Genomic DNA, 27044 nt, shown 5'->3' on the forward strand with positions numbered 1-27044 from the left:
CTACGAAAACATCAGTAGAAAGCCATATCAGTTTGGGTCAAATTATTTAAACTGATATAATGTGCTGTAGCCTCTAATAACATTGGATGTTACACTTAGGAGCAAGCTCCAGTGCCAAAGTTGAAAAAAAAAAAAAAAAACCTTTAATTCATCATCAAATACAACAGAAACAGTCTAAGGCATTTCATGGAACCTTGTGTTTCACTTTTTTTCTTTTTTTTTTGTCACAATATGGGCACAAAGAAAAAAAAACTAATGGCTTTTTAGTAAATTTGCAAACAGGAACTCCTATTGTTCTGGAGAATTGATCACAATGTATATTTTAGCACCTAAAATCAAGTACAAAGGACAGAATATTACAATCCAGTTTAGTTTTGCACCTAACAGTGCCGAAATACTGTCAAAAAATTGTTGGCACTTAAAAATTACTCAATGCAAGCTGATTTCTCTGATCAAACACACACACACACACACACACACACACACACACACACACACACAAAACAAAGCCTGGTATTTAATTTCATAAAATGGTTCATCTGCTAGCTACAAACACATTTACCACTCTTTTAAAGCATTTTTTTTTTTTTAATTCAGGACTTGTGTAACAAGTGAACAATGTGGCAGAGAATCTAAACGAGGGTATTTATATGAATAAATAATAACTAAGCTGTGCCAGCTGCTTTCTTGTGTCCTGCCTCATTAGCTGATATTGCAGAATGGCCTGACACAAGTGATGGATCCAGTTCTATCTCAGCAATTGGATCTCGCCAATAAACAAAATTGGAGAAATCTTCAGCTGTATCTTCTGGAGGAGGTGGAAACATCTGATCCACAATGTAGCTCATGTTAGAATACCTGGAAAATAAAATTTCATTTGAAGATAACATTGAGGAGCCACTGAAAATGGTACAGAAACACTCAAGTAATAAATAGCTCAAAACTTTTATTTTGGATACCACAATCAATGTGTAACTCTGAAAAATGTTTTCCTGCAGTAGCATGCCAAATGTTCTCTCCCTTGCATGCGTGTGTGTTTTGTACAAGGAGTAGACAACAATTATTTTGAGTATTCAAATGATTTCATTTAAGCTATTACTTCATTATTTACAGCTGATAGTACGGCGCATCATAACCTAAATTTAACAAGTGTGACAGGATCTTCAAACTCATAGGAAGTCATGACAACAGTTGCAGAGTGAACTTGATGATGCAAATATCAGTATTGTTGTAACAATTACCACAATCTTGTTCCCACTGCAAAATTCCAAAACTAGACCAAATGAACCCAACACTCAGAACAAATGTGTGTACTGTAGGTAATCATTGCAGATCAAAAATGAGTCATAAATGCTTTTAATTTCAGATCTTTGATATTTTCAATACATAATTTAGCAGCTGAGCTAATAACTTGAAGCAGAGATTCAGGTTTCATTCCGTGTTGTGGCTTACAACTAACTTCCAAATATTCAAATATATTTTTCTAATCATGTACAATGGCAATTTAAAACTATACAAAAATAAATCCAGAGGAGAATGAGCCTCTGCTGCAATCTCCAAACATACCTGTTAATATGCCTTCCACATACTTCTGTATCTTTTCATCACTTTCACCATAATTTCCGTCCCTCCCTCCCTTTCTTTCTTCTACAAAATCAGCAACCAGTAAGCTTGTAATGAGTATCACTACCAACCAATACAAAATCCATGAAGACAACTTACAAATGCAGTCAGTTTCTATTTAACCTACTGCACAATGTTTTCCTACTTTTACCCATGAATGAATATCTTGTGTTTACATTCCCATACTTCTCAGTAAAAGCATCATAAAGGGGAGACAGTAGGATAGGGTTATATCTTATTGACAACTCAGTCATTTCACATCAAACGTCAGCTTTAACTGGGTAAGGACAGTGTGAAGTCAGCAGTGTCCTTATCCTTTGCCTACAGAATTACTTGGATGCAGTAGTGAGGGATATAGGGAATAGCACACCACTCTTCCAGTTGTCAACTTTCTGAATCCTGGAGCAGTTATTTATACAATTAGCTCTTCAAATGTCCTAATGAGGTTGAAAGCACCCAATTTCATTCTCCCACCAAGGAAAAATACCTGGCAGTACCAATAATCAAAACCAGGCTTTCCACATAGCATACCATGAGAAATGACTGGGTGAGGATCTTTATCTTTTTCCTTCCAAATGAGGATCTAGTGTATTAAAGAAAATCTTCAGCCAGCCCTCTGCACTGTGTTCACATTTACCTTGAAGCAATTAACCCTGGATGTTTTTTCACTTTATAAACCACTTAAAGTTATGGAAGTTACTGACACAATCATGTGTGAAATCCAAGTCACTGTTATCTACAATTATATGAGAGAATAAACCACACATCTATATTGTTTCACAAAAACATCATACTGTGGCCGACTGCAGTGCAAACTGATACTACCGCTGCACAAATTCAAAATCCTTTCCAATGCTATCAACTCCCACCAAGTTCTCTTAATGTTTAAGGGCACTGTTCACAAAATTTAGTAACTGTTCAATGAATATAAGAGACAAATACAAGTCATGGTGCAGATTTAGTGCACTGAGGAAATTACTGAAGATGCACAAATTTATCAAGTCAAATGTATGTCCATTGTTCATGTACCACTATTTTAACAATGTGTGTACCTGGATGACATTAACTTTTGCTCCCAAAATCTATTTTTTAGAAATTCCTTGAATTCTTTGTATTTTACAGACAAAGACTGATTACACTACTGTAAATTAAGGAACAATAAGCACTCTTTCACAAATGTAAACAATAATATTTAAATGCTTCCAGCATGCTCATGAACATGTTTGTTATGTTTTAAGCTGAAATGGCTGTCCTGTTAAGCCAAAGCTTTCACTAAGTTACTGAGTAATGAACACCAATGAAAACAAAAAGCATCAGCAAAAGAACAGACTTTAAATGATGACAATATAAGTGTTGTTTTTCCCAGTTAGCAAAAGAATAGAACATACATGCTGAAACACATAACCATTAGTTGCAAGTTCTCATGGTTGCTAATCCAAGACAAAGCTCTGCTAGAATAAGGTGCAGGTTATGTCATAGAATCAACAGTAGAGGAGTTAACAAATTGACTGTCACTTTGTTCATTATTTCTCCTGTTAAGGTGTTGAGAGTGAGGTCAATCACTGCTCCAGCTAGAAATCAAATGTTGAACAAGTTTAACTAAATCTTAAGCATGTTGGGGTGACCAGTATTGAAGAAATGTGAAAATTAAGAGAATATCCCAGAGAATGAAACATTTCAAATGGGAAATTTAGCACACTGGAGTCAAATGCCTTCCAGTTATAGAACCACAATGACATAAGGAAGTAACTGGACATGCAGGCACAAGAAACTAGCAGAAGTCTCAAACGCACAACATGCGCATCAGTCACAGCCCTTACCAGATGGCAGCTGGTGATACAGCTACACACCCTAACATTTCTTGGTCCAGAAGACTGATGGCCATCGGTAAAAATGGTCGAGTAAAACAATATATTTCATTGTAATTAGCTGCAGTGCAGTTTAAGTTGCTTTAACATACTACAAGTGGTGGGAATAAGTCATTCACAATGCAACTTTGTCCTGAGTAACTGAAAAAGCAAATAAAAATTGTGTAACAGCATGCACAAAAAATTTCATTGATACTATAAATGGAACACCAGCCACAAACTAAATACTAAAAGACCTTAAATTTCTATCTGAATTAAGATCATTATTTTACTTTTCATAATTCAAAATCTAAAGAATCGATAACTTTCTACAATGTAAAATTGTAAATGATCTTAAGCTATCTACAAAAAAATAAACAGGCAGATGGAGAGAGAGTGAGAGGAAGTGCCAAAATATTAAATAATTTTCTAAAACTACTTACGAAGATTGGAATGTCTGCGTCAATTCATGTTTCAGTTCCCCCCTGTGATTAATGGTGAATATTCTGAAAATTGGAATGCCCACAGCACGATATGCCCATACATCCTGAAAGCAGAAACGAACACAAATGAGGTACAGTATTTCAGTCTCAGCACTTTATGTATGAGCTCAAGTTTTTGCGCCCATTGTCAGGTACAATAAATTATCCAGGTATGTTACCGTGTTACACCCTAATATGAAATAATGTTACCAAGTGGCTAAAGCTGGGTTCTATTACTCTATGACAAGTTTATAAATACAAAAGAATAGTAGAAAAATTATTAAGATGTGTTGAAACACTATTTTCTTAAACAAATAATATTTTTTAGAACAAAATAATATAACATGTAATATGCATATTCAGTTTATTCATTAGAATTTAAGTCCCATAAATACAGAACACTATTCCACCACAATTTCTTCGGGTCGCATAAAAAGGAGTCACTATATTGCAGTGTATTCAGTTAAAATAGACAATACAATGTTGTCTTAGTAGTAACTTTGAAATGGCATGATACCTATTAGCGAAACAGTTACTTTTTGATTATAAAGAAGGGTGCCAAGGAGCTGTTTTTAGTCTTGTGACAAATGCACGGCTTGATCTATCAGCATCAAAACGAAAATATTACGATTAGAACCTCATAAGAATAGTGGTGGACCATTCTTACACCTTCCCAACAACAAACAACAGTTCTGCTCAGCATGCTACTCAATTTCATGTAATTGACTACTTTAACAGCTAAGGAACACTTTTTTAATATTATGTTCACATCATGTAGTTTCTGTTCAAAACAAAGAGGAGAGAATTAATTACTATCAATAATTTAATTTATTACAGTGCTTTTCATTCTTAAGTGAAATCTAGTTACTAATGAAACCATTTGTTTGCAACAAATACAGAAACAATAACTGAATGGGCAAGGTCGCTCAAGACCTTCAGTAACGACAAAGTGTAAATTCCAAAGAAGCTTCAAGAGACAGGTTATCTTTCCTCATTTTTGTTTATTGTTTCCATCCTGGCATTTTCTTTGTTACAACAAAGTGACAGTTTGACATCAGCTCCTTACTGAGAGTAGAAATGAAATTAGATTTTCTTTCCAGAAAGTAACCAGCTATTCCACCACAAAAGTGATGAATTACAGCAGACTTCAGTTTCAATAAGCAATCATGGAGCACTGTTTAACTGTGTGGGCTAAAGTTTAGGAAGTCTAACATATATTCATACAGCTTACACAAAATACCTTATGATTCACAGAATCCAGGAAAACTTTTACAAAGGAAAAATTCAGGCATCAGAAAATCTCCTTCACCTAAATGGAAAATCCTTAGTACTTTCCAGGTGGCATCCAAGGCCTACATATGCAACGGTACAGTCAGTGCCCGAGTGAGACTCAGGTGGTCTCAAAAGCACTGAAAAGTGGTCTCCAGGTCAAAATGTCCTATTCAGAAATGTGTAAGCAAAAATCATACAGCAACTACAAGTAGAAGAACAAAAATATGACATGAAATGTTTGCATCTTTACAGAAAGTTACAAGGTGCATTTTTGAGTAACTTTTGAAACAAAAATAAAACTAGTAGACTTTTCTCAGCATTTTATTTTTACGTGAAAGCCTGCACTTTACAATCTACTTTTCGACATAATGTCCACCAATATTAAGGCAGCACTTATCGTACTGTGCAACCAGCTCTTGAATACCATTCTCGTTGAAATCTACCGCCTGATTAGATAACTACTGCAACACAGTCATTTTGACATCTTTGTCGTCACCATGGCACTGACCATCCAGATGCTGCTTCTAATGCAGGAACACATGGTAGTCACTATGTGCTAAATCAGGGATGTACAGAGGGTGATCAAGTTGTTACCAGCCAAATGATGTGATCAGCTCAAGCTTGACTGGCTGTGTGTGTGTCACGAATCAAAACAATTCCCTTACTCAGCATGCCACACTTTTTGCTTTGAACTGCATGGCACAATTTTTTGAGGTCTCACGATAACTCGTGGAATTTATGGTGTCGCCACGAGGGGGAAATATTCAGAAGCAACACTTCCTTCCTTTTCCAAAAACATTACATAAGATTTTGTGGGCTGAAATTGTTTGCTTGAATTTTTCTTGGGTTGTGATGATGCTGCCATTCCCTGGACTGCTGCTTTCATTCATGTGTAACATAAGCCATACATGTTTTGTTGCCCATCACAATTTCACTTAAAAACTCATTGTATTGTTCTGGGAAAGTCAATGAATTGGCTACATGTTTGCTTTTGTGCACCTCAGTCAGCATTTTCAGTACCCAGTGAGAGTATAACTTTCAATAATTTAAACCCTTCTATAACAAATGTATAAAGCACACTTCTTGACACTTGAGGAAACTTCACATGACATCAAAACTGTAAAGTGTCTGTTCTCTCCCTCTTTTTTAGCAACTTTCTGTACTGAGTCATCAGTCATGATTGAAGGTCACCTCCTTCCTTCCTTATCATGCACGTTACTTCACTTATCTGATAACGAATTTCAGCCACTTACATGCCTTTAGCACTAAGAAAGGGAATCACACCACGTATTTCACCATCAGCATGAATCTCTGCATGTATTGTGCTGTCAGCAGTGTTCTCCATCAAAAGCTCACAAACGAAAGTGAACACACCGAGAGACTCCATAATGGTGTGTGGGGCTGGCGGCCGAACTCCCCCGAATGGGGCCTCCCGGCCAACAACGCCATACGATAAAATGTTGATTCGCATGAATGGATTGAAGAATACAACTTTCTCAAAGAGAAAAAAAAAAGGTGGACACTGAAAGGCACATATTCGCCAGAAACATAAGATCACTGTATTTAACTGCAAACTCTTAACCAATTCTCTCTTCATATTCGAATATTATTACTGGTACCAAAACGCCTCTGATGAGCAATACACTTACATTAATTCTATTGCCATATCCAGCATAGAATGGCTTGCTGTTTTCTGGAAACAATGCTTGAATATCACGGAGGCATGAGATCTTGAATTCCTCAGGCTTCTTTTCTATTACCTCTCTGAAAAAATAAAAACATATAATTAATTGAAGGTGAAAGATTTATTAACCAATAACTAATTACATCTACAACAAATTACCACGTGATGTCACTGGTAAACAAGAAAAAGATTTGAAATAACTATAGCACTTTCTTTTTCAACAGATACACAATCCTAAGAGGAAAATGACTGCATTTAAGTAACTACTTATCCTATGGTCTGCTGATGCATATGAAAGGACCAGGAAAGAAATGCCTTCAGCTTTTAACATTGTAACAGGAGTTTCCAAATTTAAACTCAACCCCAAAGTATGAAGATGATCATCATCTCATTGTCTTTCTCAGTGAGTTTAATATAAAGCTCACAGGTTTCTAGCTAAGTGAGCTTATTGCAACATCGCACCATTTTGGGGAACTTAGCTGGAAACCCACGACCTTCATGTTGTATCAGAAACAAGTTTTCTTCCTTTTGAGTAGCAATCTTAAGTTGGAAATGAATTACTGAAAAAATAAATTTCTATACCACACAGCACCAGTAAAAGTATACACTACACATATGAGAGAATGTACATATGAGCAAAAGTGACAAAATTTCAGTGCTTCTTGTGCTTTATTAATAGTTCTCTCTTCTTGTGTGTACAGCCTCTCCATCAATGTGAATTTATGAATCATGTGTGGGCGTACAATAAGCTAGAGTTTTGTTTACAAATACCTGTGGAATGCACTGATCAAACTGGTGGGGTTGAGCAACAGTGGGCCCTCAGGCAGCGAGAGATTCCCTTGTTTTATAGATTTAAGGTATTCTCTTGTTACACGTGCCTGACCTGTAAACAAACAAAATAATTTTTCAGGAAATTAATCAAATAAATAGCTATGTGACTTTCTAACAAACGAACAAAAAGTGTATCTCACAATGCTACAAGTACACATCACATCAGAACAAACACTGACATATCAACAAATAAAACAGGGGAATATTGTCATGTTAGTCTACACACTGCAATAACAGAATGAAACTGAAATATTTAATGATATCTTTTAATACTATACAGCAAAGGGTAGTTTAGTGACAGAAACGTAAATATTTTAAAAAATTAAAAAAGAACTGTCATTCTACTGTGTGTGTGTGTGCGCGCGCCGCTATTCTTGTACAGACCTGAGAAGTCTAGGATCAATGTAAAAAGTCACCTGTAGATGAATGAACAATTGCCTGACTCTTGCAAGAAATGTTTAACAAAAGTGTTCCCAGTGTTTCTTCACAAATTTTGTTTCTAAAATATCTAAGTGTATATATTAGTTAGCCAAGGTAAAAAAAATAATTAAGCATGACTCTATGGTGTAATGACAATGAGAAATAACGCTAATGAAAGGCAAGAATTACTACTTTGCTATCATATCATGTAGTCACTAACACTACTGACATAAATTGAAAATCACACAACAGAGAAAAGAAGAAACATGCTTACCAATGGCCCGTGCTGAGAGATATAACAGCTTATAGCCATTATTTTTTATTTTTGTGAAAAGTTGTGCTACTCCACTCTGTGCCCAGTCCTTCCCAACAATGGGTAAGATATGCCCAAGAACATCAGACCTAAGTAAAATGATGCACTGTAAGTATGGATCTGTACCATGCATGATCAAATGTACATTTACACATGAGATGGTACGAACAAGATGCTGGACAGTTATGTCAAAGCAACTTACTTGGTAATTGTCCCATCAATGTCAGAGATAACAATCTTATCATCATAACGCCAACGGTATATGTGGCATTTGCACCTAGTTGTTCCTTGGTATGCTGTGGTAACACTGAAGACAACCTCATTAGCACCTTCCTGGAGATTTAGCTTAGCCTGAAAAGTAACAAAAATAAATTCCACTCTGCTCGTCTACAAATAATTATTAATTACACTGCAATGTAATGCATTCTTACAATCTGATCAGAAGAAAGACGCAAAGTTTTCCTGTACTTTTCTGGATGATCATAATAGGATCTCTTCTCAAGAGGTTTCTTCACGATTTGCTGTTTTGTTTGGCCACCATCTGACTCATCTGAAGAGTTCGAACCACTGTACCCTTCTTCTTTTGATCTGAAAAATAAGTCATTGTATCAATAAGTCACAATATATCAATTAATTACGTAGTTTGGTTCTAATGAATGACATTTGCACCGAGACCTAACATTCACCATTAATTAATTCCCTAGAAACAGTAGAATTCCAGGGCATACAGAGATAATACAATAAAGTACGTGGACAGGCAACTAGTGGAAAGCCAGTTGCTCTCAGCATTTTATTCTTGGACTGGAATTCTGAGTCCTGAAACCACTCCTGTAAAAAATTCAATCCGTGGCAAAAATGCCCTGGGAGGAACCGTGTAAGTGACCAAACAAGAAAAATATGAAGAGAAGTTGGTGTAAAACCTTACATTCCTTTGCAATTTCTGTACAATGTACAGAAATCACACCGATTAATAGAATGCAACTGATTCATGGGGTACATAAGAGGAGTGGTGATCTTTGGTTTGCAAGGCGCTCAACTGTGCTGTCATCAGCGCACTCAGCTCTGTGGTCATCAGCGTCCGTACAAAGTCCCAATCTATACATAGTCCAATCAAGCCACTTTCACGACCGAGCGAGGTGGCGCAGTGGTTAGCACACTGGACTCGCATTCGGGAGGACGACGGTTCAATCCCGTCTCCAGCCATCCTGATTTAGGTTTTCCGTGATTTCCCTAAATCGTTTCAGGCAAATGCCGGGATGGTTCCTTTGAAAGGGCACGGCCGATTTCCTTCCCAATCCTTCCCTAACCCGAGCTTGCGCTCCGTCTCTAATGACCTCGTTGTCGACGGGACGTTAAACACTACCCACCACCACCACCACCACTTTCACGACGAGGACAACACAAACACCCTATCCCCGGTCAGACAAAATCCCCAACCTGGCCGGGAATTGAATCCGGGACCCCGTTATCCAGAGACAGCAATGGTAGCAGACAGACCACCAGCTGCGGACGAATAAGAGGGTCCTCTACTAAGCAGACAAATAAGACGGTCCTCTACTAAGAGTGCATTTGACTAGGGGCTGCTATGTCAGGTTTAGTGGCAGATATGTAAATAGATACTCTGAAACACATGCATATGGTGTGGCTACACAGACGCAAACTTGTAGGTTCGGCCAGAGGACAAGTAAAATTGCAAGACATGTTCAAACACATAGTTTGAAATCTGTGGAACTTCTAAATTTAACGAGTTATTTCAAAATGTCTGTAACAAGGTAGACTGCAACTTCCTAGACTTGCACTGTGAGAGTGATGACTATAAGATACATCTAAATGGCTCAGGAGTGTTCTGCACTTCAGAACCTGTTAGACCAGTAGCTGACTGACTGGGGTACAAAGAAGGCTTTTTGTACATACACTTTAGGTGACACATTGTCCAGTCAACATAATAACTGTAAGAGATCCCAAATTATTAGTGGAAGATCTAAAGAAATTCCTGTCCCTTGCTTCAGCATTTATCTAGAAGCAGTGTAAAAGTTAAGGGAAAATTATGTCTGGATAAGGAAAATCTTGGAATCTTCAATTGCTAACTGGTAAAAATTATACATACTGAGGCTCCCAGAGCCATGCTTCCAACTGAAAGGTACCATATCCTTTAAAAGAGAACCAAAATACTTCTGCAGCAGTAAAACTAATGAAAAACAAGGGTGCTAAGGGTTAGATTATAAGAATTAATGGTACAGTGAAAATTGACAGTAAAAACAGACTTACTACAAAAAGTTACATAGTACTAACATTACATTGGCAGCATTAAACTGTTCACACTTCAATAATCCACATAAAATCACAATAGTGCCTTAAGAAACTGATTTAATGCAATTTGCGATAAAATTAAGTATGGAACCCTCCCATTACCTACTGTATAGCTTTCATTCTTACAAATCCCAAGCCTGATAGAAACTTACTCTTTCTGAGCAGCTGTCATTGTTTCCAACTCTTGGAAGGTTGCTTCTTGCAAACATTCTATTTCATCAGTTTTAATATCTTTTGTCTCTGATTTTGGTAGCTCTTGCTTTTCTGTTTCTTTTGCCATATCCTCCTCTTCACTCAAGCTTCTGAAACACAATGTATAATATTTTAGGATTTTGTATTGGGTCACAAATTATTGTATACGGTGCTTTACAAAAATGTAAACCCTCCAGTCTCTCTCTCTCTCTCTCTCTCTCTCTCTCTCTCTCTCTGTCTCTCTCTCTGTGTGTGTGTGTGTGTGTGTGTGTGTGTGTGTGGGCGCGCACATATGTGCGTGCGCTTTGGTCATTTGATTAGTGTTTAAAGCACCTATTCATCTCAATAGCTTGTGAAATTTTCACTGTAGCTACTGAGGAAATTAGCCAACTGATACATACACTGTATTTATCCAGGTATAAGAACCCTGAATGTAAGTTAACCCTGTTTTTTAAGAGGCTCCTTGAGAAATTCTGACTAATCAAAATTACAAACTTTTATTGATGTAAGGGATTTGTCTAAAGAGATAACATTACATCTATTCTACATTTATGCCATTTATTGATTATCTACAATTTGATAATACAAGGAGAAATAAAATAAAAAAATTGTTTACATTACTTTTTATCTTCACTGCAATTTTTGTTACTTTGCCTGTCGTCTGTGGAATTACTATTTTTTTATCATCCTAACAGGATAGCTGTGAAACTTTTACCTCTGTTGCCACAAATATTTGGCTGTTTCTTCTAAATATATTTCGATTTCTGAGGTTGTGGTTACTGTGGGACATAAGAAAAGCTTTTTTTCCCTGAATACACAGTGGATTACGATTCTGTACTGATGTGAGAATCTTAACAATGCCTCTTGCTTCCAAAACATATCATCCGCCCACTGCTCTTTTACTGGCTGTGTGGAACCAGCAGCTGACACTCCCAATCCTTCCCATCATACTTCACAGTTAGTGTCCACAAGATTACTGCACAAAAAACTTAAGCATGCCACTGACCCCCATCTACACTTTTCTCATCTCCTGCAGAAATTTATACTACTGTTGAGTATCGGTTCAATTTTAAAGTCAGTTCGATTCCAAGTGCAAATGGATTCAGGCAAACTGCAATTTAAACATAGTAGATGTTCACAAGAAGCCAAAGTAAGCAGTATACATTCCCAAAGTTGGCTGCACAATGAATTTTCTGCCTGCTGAACTCCCCTCCCTGCACTCATTGTAGTCAGCCAAGATGAGTCACTCTTCCCCCTCCAACTTCCCATAGTGCTTTAATTCAGCAAGAGTGAAACATGTATGGCAGTATCTTTTAGGCTGCAGGTCATATGTGACAACAGCAACTAATACTTAGTAAGAGATCACCATCATTATTCAGTTCAATTCTCAAACTTTGATCGGCCCACAATCTAGTGACATCTGCTTATACCGTCTCCACACCAGGTCTTCAGTTGTAATTTATTCTCACAACAATAATTACAGTCAGTTTAATATGATTTATTTCATTTGTTGCATATTTCATTCTAAATTATTTTTTCTTGTTGTTTCATCTGAATGTCATCTTGTTCCAAAGCTGATTAAAATCTAGTAACAATTTCCTCCAGTATTGTAATGTGTGTAAAGTGACCAAATTTCTCATTTGCAACCCACTTGATAAATCATTAGTTTCTCATAATCAAATATAATATTGGCTTGGGTTCAGAATTTTTTTGAAGGGCAAGATTTTCACTGTTGAACATTATCTTTACTTAAAAAGCAGCCTAAATATACATATATGGTATCCATACATGTAAGAGAACTTTTACAAAAGTTTGGAAGTTGATAGAATTTAATGTTATTTCCTCCTGTTTTTCTCAAAACTGTCAATTTTTAATCAGAGCACTACACTGTTGTGGCTAGTTCATAGTTTCACACAGATCCCTTGCATTGGTGCTACAAGTCAAACATCACTCGATTGTTCGAGCATGGTTGCTACTGTATCGAGCTTCGGCATAGCAAGAATTCTTGAGCCTATTCAAACACAAGTGTTGTCTGACATGTCCTTCCTTTAAGGATTGTTCAAAACAAAATCAGTATGAAATCTCACTGGCCAAAGTTTCATCTGTAAATGTATGATGAGCCATATATTAGTCTATTTAACAATGTAAAAACATTGATCTCATAAGCAATAGTTTAATTTGTGAATGTATGATAACCCTGTATTTTTCGAGTAGTGAATTTCCGAAAAAACCTCGCCTTATAATTGCATAAATATGGTATTTATATTATTGAGTTTCTGAATTTGAAAATTTATTTCTTGTAACTATTAATGCAGTTGTGCAAATGCCTTCATCATCATTATTAATGCCAAAGAACTGTAAGAAACTTATCATTCATACAACGATTTATTGTGCACTGTTGATTTTTCATAGTCAATGTCATAAAAACACAACACAGCAGCAAGGACATTTTGTATTACACTGACTCCAAGACAAGCTTTAGATTCACAATTTAAGGAACATGTAAGATGAAGTGGAGGAATAGGCTCAACAATTACCATTAGGCTTGGGACCAACAACAGTTAACCACATGATCATTCTTAAGGTTTCTTGCTGTAGTACCTACTGCAATTGTGCAATTTTTTAAGTAGTAGAAAGTGAAGTAATGTTCCGACAGTTCTCACATTAATAAATCATCATCATAGACAATAAAAAAGTAATACAAGACAGAAAAAATTGTTTGACTGTAGTTAGAACCTGGGACATTTGGAATTGTGTATTCTAGCACTTATCCACTGAGAAGAACTAAGTCACAAACATACAACACACAGTAGCGAAGTTTTAATGAGCTGTAAATAATGAGCCCACAATGACAAAACGTCACCTTTAAGAAATAATTCTTACTTCTGTTTCAATCTGGAGGTATCTTTCAGTTGTTCTGGCATTTCTCCACTGGTAACTGAAGCATCCTCCTTTACATCAGACAACCTCTCTGCCTCAGGAGATGATAGCTCCTGTTCTTGGGAAGGAGCTTCATCACGTTTCTGTGACTGGCTTGCTCGTCTCCAATAAAACCACGAAGAGTATGTTGACTGCTTTGAATCTTTCTTACTTGTCATGTACTCGGCACACAGTGTATCAATTACTTCCTGTGGGGAAAAAAAGAAAACATGTCAAACAATTTAGTAGCCATATTTATTTCAATGGAAAAAATGGTTCAAATGGCTCTGAGCACTATGGGACTCAACTGCTGAGGTCATTAGTCCCCTAGAACTTAGAACTAGTTAAACCTAACTAACCTAAGGACATCACAAACATCCATTCCCGAGGCAGGATTCGAACCTGCGACCGTAGCGGTCTTGCGGTTCCAGACTGCAGCGCCTTTAACCGCACGGCCACTTCGGCCGGCTATTTCAATGGAAACTGAGTGATACAGAGAACAGGGCAGACTATCTTCTGCTGCCTAAATTACCAACTGCAGATTCTAGTACACTTTCAGCTACCCAGTGAAACTGAAATATGATCTACTCTCCTGATCTGCAGACATCATCTGCCCATAGCACATGTATGTGTAAAGTTATTTAATCATTTTAGTATAGAAACTATAGACTGTTACTAATATTTATGGTACCACAACATGTCTGAACTGCTCATAACAAAAACCAATTGCAGTTCTCCTGGTTTTGACAGGAACAATACAAGGTTATGACAAGAAAGACGAAGTATTTGGAATCATCAAACAAGAATAAATAGAAAAATTAAAAATTTAATACTATATAGCGCTTCAAGTACATGTAAGTTATGAACAATTGTTTTTATAGGCAATACATTTGTAAGCCAGTTTCACCATTTAGTCAATAAATGAGACTGTACAAAGCTTACCTCAAAAGGAAGTCTCTCTCTGTATTAATTGTATTTAAATGTAATTAAAAACACATATTTTTACTTTAAAACTGGCTTGAGTCCAAAATGGAATGTTTCATGTTCACTGCTAGCAAAATGTTTGTTACAAGATACTGACCAACATTCACAATGTTCATTTCCATAGTCTTATGAGTACGTGATCTATAGAATAGTTATTATAAATTCGGTAAACTACTATGTTAAAAGTCTGTGTCCTTACAATCCAATACTGTAACTGCTCTATTTGCTGCATTTATAGAAAGATACATTTAACAATTGAACTTGTGCACAAATTGGGTACCTATAAAGCAACAAACTTTTTAGAGATCTGAACTTGTATAAATGTTGTAAACAGTATACGCTACTACTATTGAAAATTGTAAGCTTTTTATTGACTTGCTTAGTCATGTGGTGCTTGGAATGGAAAGCTGCAACTTGTGTGATGACTTTGGTCACAATTTGATGAAATTCTGAGTGTACAGCATATTCCCAGCAGGTAGTCAGTTTGACAAATGGCAGCTTAAAGACTTATTTCTTCTGACAATGTATTAAAATATGCAGAATATCCGAAGTAGTTCGACTTTCTTCAAACAATTTGGGGCAATAATGACAAATCACTTTCAAAATTAATGACTCTTTCTAAGCACATGAAATGATCTCAATAAAGTGAAAAACTTAGGATGTGAGACCTGAGCTTCAATTTGGAGGACTGTTGTGATCATGTGTTACTGATAATAGGGCTCAAAAATACTCCTTTCTGGATGTTCCATTCTTTTCAACCTTGGCTGGCCTTGGCCCCCAACATCATTCAGTTCACATTTCTACATCTATATTCTGCAAACCATCGTGAAGCGCATGGCAGTGCACAAATACCAGTTATTAGGGTTTCTTCCCATTCCATTCACATATGTAGTGCGGGACAAATGATTTAATGCTTCTAATTTTATTCTCATGATCCCCCTATGTGAGTGATATGCAGGGTGTTGCAATATATTCCTACTGTAATCATTTAAAGTCAGTTTTTGAAACTTTGTTAATAGACTCCCTCAGAATAGTTTACAGCTATCTTCAACAGTCTTCCACTTGAATTCCTTCAGTATCTCTGTGTTCAGGTCTCTCTGTGCAGTTCCTTTACTATCTCTGTGACTCTCTCCCACATTTCAAACAAACCCATGGCCATTTATGTTGCCCTTCTTTGTATATGTTAAATATCCCCTGTTAGTCCTATTTCAGGGTGAATACATGAACAAGGAAAAAAATTCCCGGACTTTCTGGTTAAAAAACAGTTTTTCCTGGGTGAAAATACACTTTTTCTGTAATAAGTAACAGCATACTTTTCCAAGGAACTCTGAAACTTATCAATCCTTTGAATTGTTAACATTTTACAAATGGTTCAAATGGCTCTGAGCACTATGGGACTCAACTGCTGTGGTCATCAGTCCCCTAGAACTTAGAACTACTTAAACCTAACTAACCTAAGGACATCACACACATCCATGCCCGAGGCAGGATTCGAACCTGCGACCGTAGCAGTCTCATGGTTCCGGACTGCGCGCCTAGAACCGCGAGACCACCGCGGCTGGCTAACATTTTACACACCAGCACAGATCTTCCTGCCGCCACTTTAGAAAAAAAAGAAAGAAAAGAAAAGGGTCCTGAAAAGATCCTGATGTACAGCAACATGTACACCGCATATTTTCAAAATTTTGGAAGTATAGATTTGAATTCCACCAAACACAGCATGTGAGTTTCCAAAGCATCAAAATCGAGATTGTGATGCTCTTTTGTAAGCCGATCATATCTCTGGTCATATGATCTCGCCAGCCAATGACAGCAGATATTCAGAGTATAGAACATAAGGTGATGCCAGCCAGTAGCAACATCACTTAAGGGGAGTTAGAATGGAGAAAAAAAATTTTTTCATGTTTTCGGATTTTATCTCATAATAAAATTTGCAATCTTCCGAATAAAATGATATATAAATCACTTATAAACTCACATGGGAAGTATTTCATTTTATTTTTTAAAATATAATCTACACCAGTTGAAAACGTTAAAATTTTTACATTCATTACTCCAAAACCTAATAAAATTAGTAATATTTTGTATAAAAGGCTGTGGATTTCTGTCTTTTAAAGGTTAAATTATGCATTTGTATTGGTAAATCTCTCAAAAAGTAAAGTATGACGCCAAAACGAAGTGTTTTTAAGAAACGTGGGTTTCATGGTAATAGATTTTCGAATAAAGGAAAACATTGTGTTCAGCATGTGGTGTGTGAAGTTACAGACAATGAAATACAGGCAAACTCATTATCTAGAGAAACACCCATTAGTACTGCGAAGATTAAAATAAATGTTGTGACACAGTTTTCTCAAAACGAAAGTGATGTAAATGGTAGGTTAGGTTATATTCTGACAGATTTACACATCCTAACAAGGATGTTAGATGAATGTGTGTGTTGTAAAATATGTGGAGGGCCAGGAAACGTATCATTAATTGTGCCAGTTGTAAATACACTCATTCATTTTGGAATGGGCAAGGGACACACTTCAGCAGAAACAATGTGTGCCGTGACGAATATGCCACACCCACCTTGTAAGATCAACAAGTATGTGGAATTTACTGGAGCTGCTATGGAATCTGTCGCATGTGAGACAATGGTGGGTCCTGCAAATGAAGCTGTTGAAATAAATGATCATATGACTGACATACCAGTAGCTTCTGATGGCACTTGGCAGAAGTGCGATTACAGTTCTATGAATTCTGTTGCTACAGTGACCAGTGTGGATACAGGAATGGTAAGAGATTACCAGATTTTAACCAATCATCAGGGAAGGAAGAAGGGCATATCTGTGACAGAAATTATGAAGGAAGAAGAAGTGGTATCAAGGCCTCTGCAGCTATTGAAATTTTTAGTCTATCTGTGAATGAAAGGGGAATGTGTTACACCAAGTTCTTAGGTGATGGAGACTCAAAAGCATAGAACAGTGAAGTAGCCACTCACGCTCAGCCTTGTGGCGAGAATATCACAAAACTGTAATGTGTTGGTCATGTCCAGAAAAGGATGGGCACCAGGGTGAGGGAGATGAAACAAAGTTTGAGAGAAAAGAAACCTTCTGATGGGAAAACTATAAAACGCAGGCTGACAGACAAAATGACTGATGAACTACAGCAGTACTATGGGATGGCCATTAGAAATAATACTGATGATTTGTTGAAAATGAAGCAGGCAGTAAGGGCTACCTTCTTCCACAGACTGTCAACTGATGGAAAACTAGTACACCACCTTTGCCCTCCTGGACCCGATTCATCGTGCAATTACCGCAATGCCCATTTTATTTTTTTTTTTTTTTATTTCATTTCATGTTCCATAGATCCTAGTAGCAAGTGAATTGTAAGGATATGGAATGTGTCAGATTCTACATAGTTCAAACGTAAATTGTATAAATAAAATAAAAAGATACACTGAAAATAAAAATCAACTACACAACAGCACAATCAATTAACAGAAAATTGTGTTTCACATGTTAAGGATGGGTAATATATTTATGATATGGAATGTGTCAGATTGTACACAGTTGAAATATATCTTACATAAATAAAAGATACAATGTAAATAAGATATCAGCTAAACAACAGCACATTCAGTTAACAGAACATTATTGTTTCACGTGTTAAGGATGTGTAATATATACAGGAGTCAAGATAAAATAAATGTTCCTACGGAAATACAGGAATACCAATAAATAATTGTCATATGCCTATGATAGCATTCAAAATAAAATTAAGTATACTAAGTTTACAACACTTACAAATTTAGTGATTATATACATTTTCTTTCACATATTCATCAACTGTATAAAAAGATTTCTCTATCAGGTACCCCTTGAGAGTTAGTTTGAATGCTGGCAATCTTTTGTGAAGGCATTTGATGTGTGGTGGAAGAGCATTAAACAACTTAATGCTGGAGTAATAAGCTCCTTTTTGAACCATAGTGAGGCTTTTCAGTTCAATGTGCAGACTGTCATTGGTTTTTGTGTTACAGTCATGAAATTGGCACATATCTTTGTAGACAGAAGGGTTTTTACAGACAAAGGTCAACAAGGAAAAGATATATTGTGTGGAAGTGGCAAGTATCCCCATCTTTCGAAACAAGCACCTGCAAGATTGCCTGTGATGGATACCACTCATTATTCTAATGGCCTTTTTTTTATTGAAGTGAAAATTTTCTTTGCGAGAGGTTGGTTCCCCCAGAATATAATAGCATATGACATTAATGAATGAAAATAGCAAAAGTACGAAGCCTTAATGGTTTCTACTTCAGCAACTGAAGCAATAACTCACATTTCCTTTGCAACTAATGTTTTATTGTGTTTTTCCTCTCATTTGTTTTATTGCCGCAGTACTATTTTGCAGAAGCGGGATACAGTAATATTCTTTGCTAGAGTATCAGTTTCTACCAGTCAAAATTACAAAAACTTAACTGATAACTAAAATAATGAAAAAATTTTTGGATTCCCCCCCCCAATTTCCTGGGGCGTATACAACCTGTATTTAATATGGGTCCCACACACTTGAGCAATATTCAAGAACCAGTCTCACTATTAGCAACAAATATTAATCATAGGCTCTGATTATGTGACAAAAGTGAGGAAGACACACTAATAATGTATGCGAGTGTAGTGAGTTTTGGCTGGCAGGTCATTTCTTCTCTGTGACAAAGTATCTTACTATGCACACTATGAAATAAGGAACAACCACAAGTTGTGAGAAATAACAAATAAGGCTCCACTAAATTTCCTCAAACAAACAAGCGTTGTTCAATTTATGCATGGCTATGGAGAAATTTACCCCACCAGAAAAATAATGTTAAAAATTACACATACATGCATAAAGTGAAATCAGGATGACAGCCTGTTATTGAATGACATCAGTGTTGAATAAATTGTATGCTGAAGGAATACCTTAGCAGGATGATAACAGTAACAGCACATAGCTCACTCATAGATAACTTCATAAATTTTGTATTTTTGGGGACCCACAGCCTGCAGATGTCTAATAAACATAGTCCGTAGTAGGCTGTAATGCAATGTTAATTTAATCATGTGATTAACTAATTTCGACTAAGCATCACTGTCTAGCACATTTGTAACACCTGCATTTGATGTAACTTGTGGAGATGTTACAAATGTGCTTGACACTGATGCTTAGTTGAAAGTAGCTAATCAACACTTCATAAATGTATGATATGTTTTTGAGTCAAACCACACACGATTCCACATGCATTAGTAATGAAGTACATTATTCTATTAAGAAAGTTTATTTTCTAATGTAAAAACCAAATGCTTTGATGTGAAATGGAATTAAAAGACAGTATGTTTACACTTTGGAGAAGTTTAGTTCTCAATAATGTAACAACTAAAAATAGGAAAATGTCACAAAACAATGTTTCACAATGTGGAAAGGTTTCAACAAAATTCTTTTACTAACCTGAGGCAGGGGTTTTTGATAAACTACAAGTGACATCACTATTGGGCAAGCTGTCTTCCAGTTGTAGAACTTGCCATTGAATCTCACAACTAAATTTGGGCTCTCAATAATCTTTGGATCTCTAACGATATCATCATACGCAATAATATTCTGTAGAAACGCATCCTCTGATGGTCCTTTTCTTCCATCTGATAAGCCACCACAAAGTGACAAGGATATTTCTCCATATGATCTGTAAATGAACAGTAAACATGATATCTTAGCAAAAAAAATATTAAGCTCACTCTGCATAATCCGATGAACAGAAATTTAATTTAAATATAAATCCACAGTTTTCATTAGCATTCTTGTTAGAATACATACTTTTTTTCAAAAACTGAGTGTTTCAATTCATCAAAATCACTATCCAAAGACTTTGGACCACAAACTGCTCCTTCAACACTGTTTGGAGACTGAGGTAGAGACGTTCCATTTCCTGACTCTGCATCATCTTCTCTCTGCCTCTCCTGTGGTTCTAAACAAAAAGAGAAAAGTTATTAGCTTAATTAGTATTTATAGTCTGACACACAATCAAATGTTTATTGTATGAATAAAGTGGTAATAAACTCATCAGAATTTTTTTTTATTCATTAATAAAGCCCAGCCACCATAAGCAGCATCAGCAACATATACCTTCTTGAAGATGTTGAGGAGCAGCAGTAGAGGGGCCCTGCCTGTAAGACGTGGGAAAATACAGGGCAGCCACCTCAGGGTCCAGTTCATCCATATTGAGATCAGACAAGTAGATTCCTTCAGACTCTGGGTTGTGGCGAATCCTTTTTGTCTTCTTCATAAAACTGAACATGCCACTCAGCATGGACCTCTGCGCTGCCTCTGCTGCTGCAAAGCCACATAACATTCGCCATGTTGCAATAGCTGCAAAGCTACATGCAATAACCATGCAACTGACACCCCCAGGCAAGACTACCCCAAGCATGCCCATTATAAATCCTAATGGCACCAGAAAAATCACTTTAATTTATGCCTTACCAATTACTTCTACAATTTTTATTTGTTAGTAAACTTATTTTTAACCTGTTACCACAGCCTGCATAGCAATGAGAAGATGCAGTACCATCCACCAAGCAGCAGCTTATTTTGTAGAGAAAAGATGTGCATTAGACTTAAGAGTACAATTTTCTGTGCACTCTTTAAATATAGCCAAGAGAGTCCTAAAAAATTTTAATAGAATAGAGAAAATGCATATATATCAGAATCTATGCCTGTTATACAAAAATTTTAAATGTGTATATTAGGTCACTTATAACCAAGGTTTAAATTATTTTGCTGGAGTATTATCTGTGTAAACACAGTTCAATACAATAATTCAGTTTTCCGTTAACAGAGGAGCAGGAACAGTATTCCTTTCAAAAGTAGTTGCTAAAATTGTCACTACTAATAACAATAAGCTAAATGTCAGCCACACATGTGGAACTACAGAAATTCTTTAGTACCTAAGGTTCTTGGCAAAATATCAACATCTATTAATACAGTGTAAAATGTATCTTTGATAACAAAAACAATCTGACATACAGGTAACTGATGCTTTTAGATCCTGAATGGAAGTTATGGGGTTTTGTGTAATTTCTCACAAAGAAACATTCATCATTCTTCGAGATATATAGCAGGAGCAAATCTTCAACTGCCTTTGTTTTCATGAACAGCAACAAATTACAGAGGCCACATTGGGCATCTTTAAAAATAGAAAAATATTGGTGACATTGAATGAATTCAGTCACTTCAAACTACTCTACAGCCCTCAGTGTGACACGACTGATGGACTGAAAAATCATGATATGACCACGCAAAACCTCCACCATGGTTCACATCTGCAAGAAGGTACTGTGGTTGTATACTTTCTTCATTCTCCTTAATAAAACACACCCACCATTGGATAACGTGTCATAGTATAATCTTTAAACCACATTCCAGGCTTCTATTGGTCAATTATCCAGATTTGAGTTTCTTGCAACATGGAAGCTGTTTCTTTACTTGTTCCCAATTTATAAAAGATTTGTTGATATTGTGTTATCTATTTCATATCGAGCTCAGCAATTCCTCGCGTGGCAGTGATCTTCTTATAATAACAAATAATGATCACCTTTAATGTTCTATGACTTTAAATACTTTCCCCAACAGCACCATAAGCCTGTTCGTACGTGCAGCACCAGTGGTGGGCAGCGTACATGCTGTGTATGGTACGATGGCCCATTTAGGACAAGTTGCCAGCCTCAGCATAAGTTTTCAGCTGGACTCAGCAGCAGCTCTGTCTCCCGAAGATGGCAAATAAATCGATTATCGAAATATTGAGTCATTGATTTTGTGATATGGCAGCAAAACCCAAGGAAACTACCATCTTCAATGTCCTCTTTGACCATTCATACAGTTTAATGCTTAATTCAGTATTTTTTTCTGCAAACTGTGTATTGTCAGAACACTAGGTACATTAACATTAGAGACTGTATCAAGTGAGGAATTTATGTAAATACAGTAGCATCCTAAGTATTCCTGCACGGAGGCATTTAAGCAGTCATTCTTCCCATACTCCACATGTGATCAGAAAGGGAAGAAAGCCCACTATGTGGTTCAATGGGAAGCACACTCTGCCATACACTACAGTAGTTTGCAGAGTACGGATAAAGATGTAGGTCTGTGAATAAGTGGTCATGGACAATTTTGGCCTTAGTGAAACTGATCAAGGTTCATCCTAACATTAAATCTACACAGTGGTCACAGACCACTGTAGGCTCGAACTTCGAGAGGTGTCACCATACAGCAACAAACTGAAGACAACATCACTATGTTGTAACACGAAACAGAAAGTCTTTGTTTACAGCACAGTTTCTGTATTATTTGCAGATAATATATGTGTGCAATTTGTTGTGATATACACCAGCTCAAAGGAAAGTTGTTCTAGATTTAATTAACTATATCAGAATTTTAAATGATTACATGAAACAGGAGACCAACCTTGTTGCTGTTTCTGGACATCCTCATCACTAGAAGATACCGGCTCCAGGTCGGGCTTCTCCTTAGTCATCACACGTGGGCTCTGTGTGGACAGAGATCTGGCTGGTGGGGAAGGCAGTTCTCCCCATCGCCATGACTGCTGCATTACTCCATGTTCATCTTGGCTGAGGCATCCTTCCGTACTAACACCCTTTGACTGTCTGTTGACCTCGTACTCTGTATCTGACTGCACTGGGGAGCTGGGACGTGAGTCCTGTGGGCTATATCACATCAAACTTTGAGTCACCAACTTAACTGTACTATTCATATGGGGAGAGTCAAGAAAATAATGGTAACACATAGTAACACACTTAATAACTAAATTAATGCGTAAATGCAAATGATGATTCATACGCTATAATTCAAGAGGTAGATTTTATTTATCTTCAAGCAAGCTGATGCAAAGAAGGCTAACAATAAGTAAATTGTGCTTAATGAATGAACAAAACATTTAGAAAGTATGGCAAGATGTTAAATAGCTGAAGTAAAACATTAACTTGATAGTCAATGAAAAGTACGAAACACATCCACACCTCGAATTAAATGAAGGAAATTACCTAAATAGTTTAATCTTACACTGAATACATCACTTTCAAAACTGAACAGGAAAGTTAATTTCACATTTTCTGCTGTGTTTCTGTACAACATTTGACTAACCAAACTGCAACTCCAAAATTCGTTCTATTTAATAGAGAAACAATATCTTTGTATCTATATCATCATACACAAATTTCAAAAACTGACTACTAACATATAAACAAAATTAAAGTACAACCTACAGTCTTTAGACGCACAGCTTTATTTCTTCAGATTGAAACATGTGAAAAGTGAGCAGTACAGTGAGAAGTTGCTCTCATAGTGGAAGAGAAGTACTGAACTTAAACATCCCATTGACACTGAGGTAATTACTGACTGAGCACTTGCTTTATTGGATAAGAGAAGGAAAAGAAATGAGCTACACCAGATTCATGACAATCACCACAGCTTTCTCCTGAAGTAATTTAGGAAATCCACAAAAACAAGTTTGGATGGTTGCCATTGAATTAAGGTCAGTTTCTGTCCATGGACATGAATGATAGCATCAAAAATTATGAGTAAATTGCTAGTACTGAACACAGTAACAGAAGCAAGTGTAATCAATGTTTAGTTCATAGGCTGTACATGCCACAAAATCCTTCTATGTAGATAATAAACTCTACACTTCTGAGTAGTTTTAAAGGACATTGAATTTTGTGAGAAAACCAACTGAGATGAAACATTTCAGTAAGAACACACGTTTTACATAGCACACATAAAAGTATGACTTAGCTTGGCAGGAGTGAGTGCGACAAATGTTAAAGGACTCTGAGGTTAAGAACATTATAGACGAACTACACTGATTGCTAGCAATATCATGCTATTAAACAGGATATGACTCTTGGTGAAGGAATCACCTTGACATCAGCAGAACTTGGTGAAGAAATCACTTGGCATTAACAAAAACAATATCACAAGTGATACTCAATTTGAAGACTGATCCCCCCCAATCTCCAAGTTCAGCTCTGTTCTGGTCATCAACACTTAGCAACAGCTCCACAATAGGTTAGTGGACAGAATGATGGTACTGTTCATCTGCAATGAAAGGTCAGCAGAGACTAAATATTAGTCATGTGAAAATGAAACCTGATTAGGATACTAATGAGATGACATACTGTCACCGAAAAGCAAGGTCTTGAGAGACAGGAACAACCTCAGCCTGAGAAAAAATGGAAGCCCATCCTCTCAGAGTAACCATCCAAGCATTCACCTTATGTGATTTATGAAGTCACAGAAAACCTACATGTGGATGGCAGAACAGGGATTTGAACTGTCATCCTCATGAATAAGAGTTCAGTGTCTTGGCACACCACCAACTTGCTCAGTGTCGGACAAGAAAGAGAAAATTATAGTTGGCGAAGATATGAGCAGAAGGAAATGAACAAAACCAAACTGTGAAACATGACAGTAAAATATACTTATGGTGACCTGCTTGTGGTTTTTATAACAACTGTATATTTCCAAAAATCTTAACACAGTTCAGCAAAAAGAATGGAACATCTATTACAACCCAATCGTGCATATCACTGTTAAGAAGTACTGTGAATGTATGCAGTAACCAACACAATGGAAAGCTACAATTCTTTCTAATACCAAAACAAATTAAATTTTGAGTTTTATGGCTAGTTCAGGTGCTTAGCAATGAATCAACCTTATAATTAATAAAATATTCTACACTACTTTAAATGAAACAATCAGTCTGGCACTATAAATTATTATTTAATATATCCAGGAAAAATAAACTCAATCTCATAAAGTCAGAGAATGTGTACATTTATATCAATTACATGCGTACAAAAACTATAAAGCACTGCTTGAATTCAATCATGCAGGAATTATTTTTTCTGAAATATAACAAATATAAAATAGTGCTGTACACTACTACTTCACAGAGCATAACAGTAAATTCAATTAGATCTTTGAACATCTTTTAATGACTGACTGCCTGTCTTACAAAAACACCAATGGATCGATATTAACAAAAATACTAGTTCTAATGGCTCTACACCATTTCATGCATGCAACGTCCACAGGAGGATATATCACAGAATGTTGTAGACAATGTTTAAAATTAGAACAATTCATGCAGAAGGGATTTCACTGGGGTCCCAGACCCACCAAGTGCACCACTGATGAAAGGGATCATACAACAGTAACAAAAACTAGAACACAGATAAAATTAATGGTGTATTAATTCATAAGTGTTATTTACAAATGGCTCAGGACTGATGTTAAAACTTCGAAGGCTGTTTCTGAAAGAGCAGACGTAATTCGGCAGCTCGGAATTTCTCTTCTGTGAGGAAGTTAAGCAGAAGAAAACAATTATGTTCCATCAGCATTGGTATATGAGAATTCAGCAATTAGACAATAAAGCAGCAAAACACTTCTTAGAAAGTGAACTTTAATTTTGTATAAATGATTCCATAGCACAAATAATAAGCGACAGCAGTGTGATCTGACACACATTCCACGTTATACAATTCACAAATGATGCAGGACAATTTATTGGTTCGTCTCCTTTGGAAATACATAATTTTCTGGCTATTCTCGCATTTTGGAAGCCTGAAATGTATACCTGAAAAATGGCAATACTTCCAAAGAAATATTAACAAACAAGACACAAATTAAACTGTGACAAACTACAATATTCCACAAAGCAGAGAGATTCCAGAGAACAAAGTTATATGAAGAAATCATTCACTGCACAGAAAATCAACCTTGTCATAAGGTATATTGTTTCCAGTAAATAACATTTTTCTCCTAATACAATGTTTTCACTCCACTGCTGCTTCCACCTTCTTTCCTATTTTAGGATACTGAATAAAATTCCTGGACATCTTTAACATTTCATTTAACCTTTTTACTTGTTCTTGCATAAAAGTTTGGCAAACACATTGTGCCTGAGTCAGTCTTCCACATAAACCATATGGTTAAATAGTTACATGAAACAGTAACACTTTTTCTCTGTTACACGTTCCTGATATTTAATGGTGACATTTATTTTCACATTCACACAGAGGTCAAAATGTGCAAGATATAACTTAATCTATTTTGTACACATCACTTTTTATTAC

At 36.4% G+C, this 27044-nt stretch overlaps 1 protein-coding gene across 7 annotated transcripts in view; it reads right to left on the minus strand.

Annotated features, from left to right (window-relative positions):
- Positions 1 to 243: 243 nt before the first annotated feature.
- The window catches only part of LOC126260677 (phosphatidate phosphatase LPIN2), a 326438-nt gene continuing 299637 nt past the window's right edge, over positions 244 to 27044 (minus strand). For 3 of the 7 annotated variants that reach the window (XM_049958020.1, XM_049958027.1, XM_049958015.1), the window contains 14 exons: positions 26183 to 26263; positions 23356 to 23615; positions 21019 to 21225; positions 20710 to 20860; positions 20347 to 20578; positions 13858 to 14102; positions 10935 to 11084; positions 8904 to 9060; positions 8675 to 8823; positions 8434 to 8561; positions 7680 to 7791; positions 6874 to 6988; positions 3914 to 4017; positions 244 to 858 (listed from right to left, as the gene is read on the minus strand). In XM_049958020.1, coding sequence (XP_049813977.1) covers positions 666 to 858; positions 3914 to 4017; positions 6874 to 6988; positions 7680 to 7791; positions 8434 to 8561; positions 8675 to 8823; positions 8904 to 9060; positions 10935 to 11084; positions 13858 to 14102; positions 20347 to 20578; positions 20710 to 20860; positions 21019 to 21225; positions 23356 to 23615; positions 26183 to 26263 — 2284 coding nt within the window. In that variant the 3' untranslated portion in view covers positions 244 to 665. Of the gene's footprint in view, positions 859 to 3443; positions 3633 to 3913; positions 4018 to 6873; positions 6989 to 7679; positions 7792 to 8433; positions 8562 to 8674; positions 8824 to 8903; positions 9061 to 10934; positions 11085 to 13857; positions 14103 to 20346; positions 20579 to 20709; positions 20861 to 21018; positions 21226 to 23355; positions 23616 to 26182; positions 26264 to 27044 lie in introns of all 7 variants that reach the window. The other 4 variants (XR_007546646.1, XM_049958033.1, XM_049958040.1 and 1 more) reach the window with 4 other exon arrangements.

The sequence above is a fragment of the Schistocerca nitens genome, chromosome 1, assembly GCF_023898315.1.
Source record: "Schistocerca nitens isolate TAMUIC-IGC-003100 chromosome 1, iqSchNite1.1, whole genome shotgun sequence".
In the NCBI taxonomy this organism is placed as follows: Eukaryota; Metazoa; Arthropoda; class Insecta; order Orthoptera; family Acrididae; genus Schistocerca; species Schistocerca nitens.